Genomic DNA, 12,448 nt, shown 5'->3' with positions numbered 1-12,448 from the left:
CTCTTCATTCTGCTACTCAAAGTGTATGCATCTAATTTCATAGCAGTAACACGATACTAAGCATTCAGGAGAAGTTATAAAACATCAAAGTTCCAAATGAACTAACAAAGGACAAAAATTAGAAAACACGAATGGAAGAACATGAAAACAAAAACAGAACACTCAAATCAATTTTTCTTAAACTTCAACTTTATTTGGAGCAGGAAATTTTTCCTTACATAAAGTTGACATTTTTAAACACCTTAGGACAAACTATTTAAAAAGCAACATTTTTATTTCAGAAGGGTCTTGCTTAAGTGGTTACTCTGAATTCTTCTCATTATTATGAATATTTGCTTTATAAATAAATATATTGTCAGTTACTCCATTGTAATCAAATCAGGTGACTAATTGCTATCTGTACTGAGTTATCTGAAATCAGAAGACTTGATGCAGGTCATTTAAAATTCACATTAGCACAGTGTCTGTAAGAAATTGATAATACAGATTAATATGATATTTACCTCCAGTTTGTCTTCCTAATGGTTTCCATGAGAAGATCCTCACAATAAATTATATAACAGTACAGTACATTTGGTTGGAAATTGTAAAAATAATTCTAAAAATTAGCTACATATATTATGTTGCTACAGTATGGTTTAAATGATATAAAATAATTAGTATGTCAAACATCTTCTTATAAACATATTGCTTTTGGTCATACACTGAACTGAAATGTACAGCATAAATTCCTTTTTTTCATCTGCTGAATGGCACAAAACAATGGCTTGATGGTAGGGAAATGCTACTTCATGAGAAAGCATGGTGCCCATCAACTCCAACAGTACCTGTATGTGCACTTAAAAATAAAATAATTCTTATTTTGTGTTGTCTTGATTGCATACAATTTTTGATAACTCCAGAAGATGACATAGTGTTACCATATTAGATGTATATAGTCCTTTAGGCAAGAGATAAATTTAAAAAATTATTTGAAAATCAAGTTTCTTCCAACATAAATTTTATCATACATGAGCTGGGTGAGGGCTTGGTAATTAATGGAATTTTACTGTAAAATGAACAATCATGTTAAGAGTAGTTTTTATGCAAATGCAGTTTTCCCTGCTCTGCTGGCTCTACCTGGGGGACCTCGATACCCCCACAGCGCACCTTTGTCACTGAACTTCTGTCTCATTTCAGCACGAAATGAGAACCAACCCTGTATCATTTCCTGACGTCCCAGTAAGCTTTCTGACTGTAAATGAGGTATAGTCCTGATAGGTACAGTTACAGGTATATCATTTCTGTTGGTGTCTTACATTACATTTTATAATTCTACAGTAACAAAAAATAGAGGTCACAAGTAGCATTTTGTTTTCATATAACAAGAAATGGCTGCACAGATTCTCAGTCAGAACAAAAACAGAGAGACAAAAGAAATGGTTACTATTCCCTTCTATAGCGCATAGGTTTTTTACACAATTGGTCCTTTACCCATTTCAGAGAGGGGGAGGAAGAGTACTTCACAGCATTTGCTAGTTAGAATTTGTTTTCTCCGTCTTTTAGTTTTTCTCAACTGCACATCAGCTACTTGATTTTTTTATAAATATGTTTGGCTTCCCCAGGGAAGTTGTTTGCTGGTAAACAAAGGAAAGTGTAAAAGGAAGAAAGCAAAGTATTTTCTGAAGTTGGGCCCTATAAAGTATTAGAAGAAAAACAATTTTATAATGTGTAATAATCAGGTAACTAGGTTTTTCAATTAAAAAATGTAATGACCTTATATAAGCTAGATTACCGAGACTATGGTATTAAACAATCCATTTGCTCCTCTAAGGAATATTTACAATTTAAAACCTGCTTTCCAGCAAGCTGGGCAAGGTTTCACATTAATTTACTTTTCATATATAATACAGAAAATGAAAATAAATATTAACCTTATAGTAAAGGACTCATCTCTGAAAACACATTTTCTGATGCTTTAGATAATGAGTTGAGAATATAATACAGAAATGAATTCAGCTTCAAGTTGTGCTTGCATATATATTTTCTGAAGCTTTGCTGCCAGCTTGTCAACAGGAAAAGACCACCTATCACATCCACATCCATTATGTGCTTTTCTCATGCCCCTAGGGACCACGGTGCTTGGTCAAGTATATTTTTGAGTCAGATTCTCCAAAGCGTAAATTACTCTCTGATTTTAGGTTAAGGCTCTTTGGAAGCCATGGTAATTTGTTCAGAATGAATGCAACATATTATTAATATACCAAAGCAATAATTTACCAAGTCATTAGGTTGAACCATATGAAAGTGTCTAGATTCATTTCACCTATCATTTTAACCTATAAAAATGATCACTTGGCTGGATGCAGTGGCTCATGCCTGTAATCCCAGCACTTTGGGAGGTGGAGTAGGGTGGATCACGAGGTCAGGGGATCGAGGCCATCCTGGCTAACATGGTGAAACACCATCTCTAATAAAAATACAAAAACTAGCTGGGCGTGGTGGCGGGCACCTGTAGTCCCAGTTACTTGGGAGTCTAAGGCAGGAGAATCGCTTGAACCTGGGAGGTGGAGGTTGCAGAGAGCCAAGATCACGCCACTGCACTCCAGCCTGGGCGACAGAGTGAGACTCCGTCTCAAAAACCAAAAAAAAAAAAAGATTACTTACATATGGTTCAACTTGTCATTATCCTGGAACCAAGAAAGTAGTTTGAGCCCTAGGAGAATATGAGTCAATACACTGTTCAGACTGCATTGCGTTCACTGATGGTGACCTTCCCTCTTGCCTTTAAGGCAACCATAAGTGAGCCAAATGTACCATATAGAGGTGGATGAGACTGGACCTTTTGTCTTTTTCTGTCTCCAAACTGGCTTTGTCATTTTCAAAATTGCTGTAAACATTCCTCTCAATGGAACAGCCTCTGCCCAACAAATAGAGTTCTCATTCTTGAAAGAAACTACACCAGGGTTAGGAGATCAAATGTGGCACGTGACTGTGACTTCGTAGATGAGTGGAACCTCTGCCATAACTCTTTCTGCTCCCCAAATTGTCCTGAGAATTTGGCTAGGACAGAAGATTAGTCATTGACTGCTCCTAGCCAGATCTGGAGAACCGAGCTAGGTGCAAAATTCCATCTCAGTTACTATAATCAAAAACTTTCTGCTGCTTTGATACTTAGTTTTTTGGCCATGCATCTTGGCAGGAATGTAAGTTTGATTGACTGTGTTAAGCTTCATGTTGAGAGCCTTTTGAAACAAAAAGCTCTCCTTTTATTGGTACACATACAACTTGATTTCAAAAGTGGAATAAATTAGAATACAATGGCATAGAATGATTAAGCTTGGTTTCATGTGATATCTGCAACCACATTAAAGGGTGTTGAAATGGTTTTTTAAAACGTATTTACTTAGAGTTCTTTCATCTGGGGAACAAAAGTAAAACAAAGTGAATTATATAATAGTCCTTTCAGAACAGCAGAGTGGTATCCAAAAATCAAACCAATGACCTGTTAAGAAAAGCAGAGGATCACTTTTCTAACAACAGTCCAAGAAGGCCTCAAGTACCTAGTGAGCCACACTTAAAATTTAACCACTTCATAAATATCTGCACACACTGAGTAAATAACCCTCTATCACATAGCCTTAAATTGCACCCCTGTTGCAATACTGCATTAATATTATTACATTTTTCAAAGTCTGTAGAAAATATTATCTGGAACCCCAAAGGAAAATCAATTAATCTTTAAAAAGTTCATTACAAAGTTGACTGTATAAAATGCTAAAACATAATCCATATATACAAAATGCTGTTGTTTAAGAAAATAACGGGACCCAGTTTTAGAATAAAATAATTTTATACAAAAAAGCGTACTGCATTCAAATCAATATTTTAAAAAAAACTTTAAAAAAGAATATTGACATGTCTTAGTTCAGAAGAATAACTATAAAGTGTTGATTTGCTTTTCTGCCCTCTGTACATCTTGCAGGAAGAACACCAGTCAGCTGAGGGAAAGTGTCCTGCTTCTCCCTATGTAGAGATTCATCACCAAGGCAGATAGTCATCGCCGAGACGCGTACTTGGAAGCCCAGTCTGTCCGGCCGTGCACTGGCTGGGCGGCTGGAGGCCGTGGTATCAACCCAGGAGTGCTTCTAGGCTGGGTGTGGAAGAATGGTCGCCCAGGATGAGGTCTCAGGGCCTTCAGGGAGGAATAACCTGCAATGAAAGAAAAAGGCCGGCATGACTGATAGGGGGCCAATGCAAGTAAAGTGCAAATAAATGCATTTTGGTGACAAAAACATGAGAAAATAAGGAGTTCATTCAAGAGGAGCATCTTGTCTCCTACTTACAATCTTCTCTACTGCAGTTAAAGACAACGTTTTAAAGTTGTCAGGCTAAAAATAATGGCATCATTCTTGACCCCTCTTTTTTTCATATCCCACATATAATTTGTCAGGATATCCTATTAGTTCTACCTTCCAAATATTTACAGAACCTGGTAACTTTTTACCAACTGAACTATTGCCACGCTGGCCCAAGCTAGCATCATTTCTTACCTGGATAATTTCAACATCCTCCTAATTGGATTCCCTGTTTTCTACCTTGCCCTTGCTTCAGTCTCATGACAACAGCAGCTTGAGGGAGCTTGTGGAGATGGCTGTCAGATCACCTCACTTATGGACTCAAAGCACTCCAGGGACTCCACGTCACTCAGAATCCATGACAATGTGCTTACAGGCATCATATCGCTCCTGACCTCATCTTGCTACTCCCCTTCTCACTCCTGTCACTCCTGCACTCTGGCCTCCTTGATGCTCCTTGAATTTGCCAGGCCAGTTCTGCCTCAAAGCTCAAGCACAGAAGAATCTCCTGTCTGGAAAAGCCTCACTCATAACGCACGCTTGCTCAATCACCTCCTCCAGGTCTTTACTCAACAACTCCTTTGCAGTGAGCTCTTCTTTAGCTAAAATTGCAACCTGTACCCCACACTCCAGCCCCCACAATCTCTACCTCCTGTCTGCTGTATTTTTCTCCTTAGCACTAAGTCAGTAAGCATCTGACTTACTATATGTTATATAGCACTTATTTCGCTTACTTATTGTCTGTAGAGTGCAAGTTTCATTTATTGGTGGATCCCAGGCCTAAAACATGCCTGGCACAAAGCAGTTGTTGAGTAGCCATTTGTTGAGTCAATTCATGAATAATTTAAAATACAACTCACCAGGGGAAGGGTCTGGAATAGGTGCCAGGTGTACCCTCTGCATAGCAGAACCTATTTCTTTTTTCAGAAAGGAAGGGACATAGTTTCCAGTCAGTCCACTAGAACTTGTAGAGCTGGAACCAACTGATTTGAAAAAGCAAAAAGCTCTTTACTACAAAGACATGTACCCAGGACACCAACAAGGTTAAATAACAGTACTGCAGAGCAATAACAAACTAAGTTTTTACTTTTAGGGAAAAGAGCAAATCATGATGAAAATGAGTTCAGAGCCAAGCATCCCACCATACCACCCTGTCAGAAAGACTGCAAGGGTCAAAGACAGTGCTGCTCCCGTGGGGGCAACCAAATAGAGGGTGGGTTGGTTGTGAAATTTTTTTAAAAAAGGGAAAGGTGACATTTGTTCTTTATTTTCTTTTGTAAAAGTAGATTTAGACTGTTCTAAAATTTGCTTTTTTCACTCCATAATATAGAATAGTTGTCCTTCCATGTCAGTACATATAAATAACAGTACATATAAATAACACAGGTTATATTCAATTATTTAGCTGTGACAAGTAATTACACACTAAATATTCTTATCCACATCAGAAAAATTAACCATTTTTTAAAATATTAAATACCTTCACTTTTTATGTCATTTCCACATGAGAGTGCTTTAAGGGCAGGGACTGTATGCTACTCCTCTTTGCATTCTGGGGAGGATAACGGAATGCCTTGCATATAGCAGATAATCAATTAAGATTGGATAGGTGAATGAATATAATTCTTATTATTTAGGCTTAAAGGTACACATGGAATAATGAAGACTGTTATTATTGCTCATTATAGAAACGGAAGTTCTAACCATTAAGAAGTCAGTAAGTGGTAGAGTTGCTCTGTTTCCACAACACAGAGCCTTTTCAGCAATTGCTTAAGGCAGAGTAGGAAACACAGTCTAGAATGCCTGTGTGAGGAGTTGTGTTGGTCAGCTGGGGTGTATTTTGCACTCTGGTGAATGAAGAAATATGAAGAAAAATGGGAAGAGAATTTGAACAGGTAAGTCACAAAAGAGAAAACTTATAGTCAATAAACACAAGAAAAGGTGATGAACCTCATTAGTAAACAGGATATGCAAGTTTAAACCACAATAGATACCATTTCACACTCATCAGATTAGCACAAATTTTAGTCTAGACAGTACCAAGTGTCATTAAGGATGTAGAGCAACTCCCATATCCCTCTGGAGAGCAGTTTGGCAATATCTGTGAAGCTGAAGATGAGCACACCCTTTAACCTAAAATGTTGACTCTGGCCGGGCATGGTGGCTCACACCTGTAATCCCAGCACAATAGGAGACCGAGGCGGGTAGATTACCTGAGGTCAGGAGTTCGAGACCAGCCTGGCCAACATGGTGAAACCTGTTTCTACTAAAAATACAAAAAAAAAAAAAAAATTAGCTGGGTGTGGTGGCACACACCTGTAATCCTAGCTACTCGGGAGGCTGAGGCAGGAGAATTGCTTGAACCAGGGAGGCAGAGGTTGCAGTGAGCCAAGATCGCGCCACTACACTCCAGCCTGGGCAACAGAGCAAGACTTCATCTTAAAATACATAAATACATAAAAATAAATAAATAAAATAAAATAAAATAAAATAAAATAAAATGTTGACTCCTAGTTCTCATACCCAGAGGAATCCTCACACATGTGCATAACAATAGGGGTACAATAATCATTTCAGCACTCTTTCTAATAGCAAAAATTACAATCAACTTATGTATTTATCAAGAAGAGAAGGCATACATAAATTATGGTCTATATAATGTTATGGTGTTGTATAGATGTATATTGTATATGTTATATAATATATGAGATATATCTCTATAATTGCTACACATATATCTATTTAAATACATGTAGCAGTAATCCAAGATTATGTTCAAATAAATTTTAAAACCTGCAAAACCACACTATGAAGTTTATACAAACCTAAATAAACAGCCGATCAGGCTGGCATGTGGGGAGGTAAGGGGAAACAGGGAGGCGGGAAAGGCACAGACACTGGGCTTCATGTGTATTTGCCAGGTTTAACATTTTTTTTTTTTTTAAGACAGAATCTCCTCAGGTTGGAGTGCAGTGGCACGATCTTGGCTCACTGCAACCTCCGCCTCCCACGTTCAAGTGATCTCCTGCCTCAGCCTCCTCAGTAGCTGGGATTACAGGCCTGCTGCCACCACGCCTGTAGAGACAGGGTTTTACCATGTTGGCCAGCTGGTCTCAAACTCCTGACCTCAAGTGATATGCCTGCCTCAGCCTCAGCCGGGCAAAGTGCTGGGATTACAGGCATGAGCCACCACACCTGGCCAAAGTTTGACTTCTTAAGCTGGGTGGTGGCTACACAGGTGTTGCTATATTATCTCCTTCTTTTTTGTATTCCTTAAAGTAAACAAACACCTAATGGATGAGGGCAGTGCACTTGGAAGTGCAGAGGGGAAGCAGCACATAGCAGGGGCTGCCTGTGTGAGGGAAAAATGATGCAGGAAATGCCTCTACTGTGAACAGGGTTGGTCAGCCTTGGGACTCAGGAAATTCATTCATCCATTTAACAAAAAAAGTGGGGAGGGTCTTCCAAACTGTCCACCTTCCAACTAGAAAGGATCTTGATACTCTGGGCCTGCGGCTGGGTCATCAGAAGGAGGGGACAGGCTGGAACAAGGCAGACACAGCCAAGGGTGACTTCCACCTCAGGAAGAGGGTGTCTGCTGCAGCCAGGGCCTTAGCTGTCAGGCCTAGTAGGAGTCTGTAAAGGTATTTTTGTTTTTCCCTTGAGCCAGCAAAGACTATGCTCTACTCTCCAGCTACCCTTGAAGGCAGACTCCCATGGGAGCTGGCTGAGTCCCGAGGGACCGCTGCCAAGAAAGAGAGGAGGGTAGGGCTGGAAAAGAGGACTGAGCTTTCAGACCACAAAGGCCCCTGTGCTTCCAAAGCTCGTCCCATGGCTCCTTTTGCCCACCTTGCTGCATCCAGGGAATTTGCTTTTTGCCATTTAGGGGTTAATGATCATTACTCACCTGAATTTACTTTGCTGATTACTGACACTGTCCCTGAAGATTTTCCAGACAAGCCAGAACTAGACCATGGATTAGGTGGAATAAAGTCCTTGCCTGGATTCGAGAGTATGCCGTTTCTTATATTGATGCCTAATAGAGAAGAAATGATTTTAAAATGCAAAACACACAATGAATCTTACACCAGACTACAAAGATAAAATTAATGCAGAACTCAATTTGTCAAAAACTTCTGTATGATGCAATAATCAAAGCAAAAACTGACTGTGATGATGTCATCTGACAGATGTCCGAGGAAAGATATCTCACTGGTGGGTGGCCCAAGAGAGGCCTCTTATGCTTCTACCAATGGATCTGTCCCACGTCTTGACCCTCTGGTGCCATCCTGGGCTTCACTGCTACTGGACATGCTATTCTTCCCCTTCACAGACCACTTCCTTTCAGTCACCTTTTCAGTTTCTTCTCCATCCCCCAACCCCAGCCTCCAACTCTGCAGCCCTCTGCTCTCCTCTTTCTGTCTTGTCCCCAGGGTTCCATCTTCTCACCCGACCTGGACCATTACTGCCATCGTATGCTGATGACTCTGATATGTACAAGGAACCCTCACCAACTGTTGTCTCTCACACTCAAGGCCTCCCAAAACAGGGTTGCCTTGACTCTGACCTCAAGACAAAAGCCACTTTTCATCCAGATCACTCCCATTCCCACAGGCACTGCGGCTTTTTTCCAGAACAGAAAGTTTAAATTCCCCCTTTATCCTTCTTCTTCTTCCCCTACAACCAAAAAGAAATAAAATAGCTCTCTGATTCACTCCCTGCTCCTTTTTGCCTGTGGTCACTGTAATTCAAGGCTTGGCCCCTCATACTGGATCACTCTATACCTGTCATCTGGATCTCTCTTCTTCCAGCTCACCCTGGGGCCTGTCAGGCCAGTCTTCTAAGAACAAAATGTCAATCCTGATGAAGTCTAGCAATCTTTAGAAGCCACATTCCCAATCAGAGGGTAGGAATTTCATGCATCAAGAGGGCCTGCCATTCTCACCCCATTCCTCCCTTCTGACTGCACCCCAGCCTGTGCCACCACCCCCTCTCACCTGGACGACAGCTCCAGCTTGCTGGCCCCTCCCCTATTCAGCATACAGGTGTTGATACAACCACATCACTCCTTCAGTTAAAACCCTTCAAGGACGGCCGGGCGCGGTGGCTCAAGCCTGTAATCCCAGAACTTTGGGAGGCCGAGACGGGAGGATCACGAGGTCAGGAGATCGAGACCATCCTGGCTAATATGGTGAAACCCCGTCTCTACTAAAAATACAAAAAACTAGCCGGGCGAGGTGGTGGGCGCCTGTAGTCCCAGCTACTCGGGAGGCTGAGGCAGGAGAATGGCGTAAACCCGGGAGGCGGAGCTTGCAGTGAGCTGAGATCCGGCCACTGCACTCCAGCCTGGGCGACAAAGCGAGACTCCGTCTCAAAAAAACAAAACAAAACAAAACAAAAAACCCTTCAAGGACTTCTCATCACTCATGAAGCAAAATCCAAATTTCTTACAAGGCCCTAAAAGATGCCTCATACTACACACTACGTCACCTCCTTTCTCACTACACTCTGGCCACACTGGCCTCTGCCGTTCCTCTCACAGGACAAGCCCTCTCCTGCCTCCAGACCTTTGCACTCACTGTTTACTCTCTCCCTGGTGTGCTCTGCCCTCAGCTCTCTGCACATTTGGTTCCTTCTCATTCTTTGGGGGCCCAGCCAAGTTGCTTATTGAGACCATTCTTTAACAATCTGTGATTACTGTGTGTCTATTTGTTAAAGTCTCTCTCCCACCACTAGCATATAAGCTGTGTGAGGGTGAGGATATTGTCTGCAAAGCTGCTGTATAAAGCCACTGTGTAGACTACAGAGTGAAGGAATTCCCCAGAGTTGCGTGACCCAGTGGCCCTGCCTGGCTGTTTTGTTTACAATAATATTCGCAGTGCTTGGCACGCAGTAGATGCTTAATACATATGTACTGAATGAATGATTCACTAATGTTGTAAGTTTGGAATATAGAAAATCAGAAGAGAGGCTTGGGTACCCACCAAACAATAGCATTGACATTTAACCCCTGTAGTACTGCCAGGATGGTGTGACTAAGCTCCCACCCTGGTTTCCCTAGTGGCCATTTCCCCTAAACCTGGTCTGGTAGAGGAGCCTCAGACATGCTGCCCAGCTTTTGCCAGTTCCTCCCTCCCTGGAGGCTGGACCCAGTTTCCTATACCATATTTCTTATCTTGGGTGACTATAAAAGATAAAAATGTGAGGCCTGGGCCCAGGCACGGTGGCTAATGCCTGTAATTCCAGCACTTTGGGAGGCGGAGGCGGGTGGATCACTTGAGGTCAGGAGTTCAAGACCAGCCTGGCCAACATGGTGAAACCCTGTCTCTAGTAAAAAATATAAAAATTAGCCGGGCATGGTGGCGGGCAGCTGTAGTCCCACCTACTCAGGAGGCTGAGTCAGGAGAATTGCTTGAACCCAGGAGGCAGAGGCTACAGTGAGCCGAGATGGCGCCATTGCATTCCAGCCTGGGCAACAGAGAGACTCCATCTCAAAAAAAAAAAAAAAAAAAAATAAATAAATAAATATATAAAAGTGAGGCTTGGGCTTCAGCAAATATTTCTATGATGTTCCCCTCAGTTCTGAAAGGAAGCCGCCTAGTATCTGCCTTCTAAAACAGAACCTTCGTGAATGTGTGATTGCAAGGACAGGGTTTCTTATTAATAATCAAAGTAAAGCCAAGTCATTTATATTACCAGGCAAGTATCGAGAGTGCTTCAAATAGTGTTGCTTCGCTGCAGATCTCAGGGTGGGCGTGTCTCGCCGCTGATATGACATCTGGGTGGGGGCGCTGTTTCCTGTGCCCACAGGCTCAGAGGGCTTCAGGTCCAAAACACTCTCAAACCTGAATGAAGAGAGCATGGCTTGGGTCAGCATGAGAGACAGTGTGTATCCTCAGATACATACCGATAATCTCACAAATCCCAGAATCAGTCTGTTTACAAATGTGAGCAGCACACTTGCCTGCAGAGAGTGTCATCACTCTGTCTTTTCTTGTTTTTCAGGTCAATCCTGCTGAGGGATGGACTGAAATCCAAGTCATCCAAGTCAGCCCAATCATCTGAATCCTTTGTTGACCTGGAAATAAGACCCCACCTTCTCCTACTCTTTGGCTTTATCTCACCATTTTTGTGCTCCAGGCCAGCTGTGATTTTCTGTGTAAACAAATTGGGTTGGGGGGAAGCAATATATGGCATTAACAGAACTCATTCATGAGTAATATCCATTCTGAACTTCCTCTGCTACACAAAGGAGGCTCCTGGGGCATAACATGACTTATCTGAAGGGGCAACTGTGGAAAACACATTCCCAGTCTTTCTGTCTCACTCATCCTTCACGGATCACATCGGCTGCCATCCATGGAGAATGTTAAAGTTGTATAAAATAAGGATAAAAAAAATTTTAAGATACTTCTCACACACCAGGAAGATGGCTAAATTCATACTCAGTCTCATCCTAGATGAGTTAATACGATCTCCACTATTATAAATATGGATGTAAGAAATTAAGGTTAAGATGTCAGTTAGCTTGTCCTTCTATAGAAATCAATGCAAACAATGTTTTTTTTTGCCTTCTCATTAGATATGGTTACTATCTCTTAGCTATAAAGAATTAGCTACAACAGGACATTTCCATACACACACCACTTCTAAACTGCGCGCTGCAATAAAGTGAGCAGGCCAGAGATACCACCTTGCAGCTTCTGGCAGTGTCTCACATCGCAGTGGTTGGGAGCCAGCACTCAGCAAATACTAACTGACACAGAAAGTGCCACTTTTTCATAAAGGATAGACAGTTGGCCTCTTCAGACAGCACTGCAAAGTTAATGAAAAATAGAACCCCCTGGCAAGTTATTATTTTATTAAATCTAACACTCATTGTTTTCTTTTGAAAACCAGCCCAAGAGGAGCAGAAAGATCTGGGCTCAGTTAATAGCCCAGCATTAACAGTATCGATTAACAGCAATAATGTGGATAACAATCTAAAAATATTAATATAAATAGCACTTTATGTTTTCAAATCATCTTAAAAACATCATGACCTTTGATCCTTATGAACAACCCTGTCTGGTAGGTAAGACATGTACTATAATCTTCCTTTTACAAATGAG

General features: G+C 41.4%; 1 protein-coding gene across 2 annotated transcripts in view; it reads right to left on the bottom strand.

Moving 5' to 3' along the window:
• Window positions 1–171: 171 nt before the first annotated feature.
• Window positions 172–12,448, bottom strand: part of CILK1 (ciliogenesis associated kinase 1) — a 40,211-nt gene continuing 27,934 nt past the window's right edge. The window contains exons 9-13 of one of the 2 annotated variants that reach the window (XM_015136532.3): window positions 11,302–11,492; window positions 11,034–11,182; window positions 8,245–8,373; window positions 5,198–5,320; window positions 172–4,191 (exon numbers count right to left, since the gene is read on the bottom strand). In XM_015136532.3, the coding sequence (XP_014992018.1) occupies window positions 4,037–4,191; window positions 5,198–5,320; window positions 8,245–8,373; window positions 11,034–11,182; window positions 11,302–11,492 (747 nt within the window). In that variant the 3' untranslated portion in view covers window positions 172–4,036. The remainder of the gene's footprint in view (window positions 4,192–5,197; window positions 5,321–8,244; window positions 8,374–11,033; window positions 11,183–11,301; window positions 11,493–12,448) is intronic. The other variant, XM_077999807.1, reaches the window with a different exon arrangement.

This window comes from Macaca mulatta, chromosome 4 (assembly GCF_049350105.2).
Source record: "Macaca mulatta isolate MMU2019108-1 chromosome 4, T2T-MMU8v2.0, whole genome shotgun sequence".
Taxonomy (NCBI): Eukaryota; Metazoa; Chordata; class Mammalia; order Primates; family Cercopithecidae; genus Macaca; species Macaca mulatta.
This window is presented reverse-complemented; position numbering and strand designations above follow the sequence as displayed.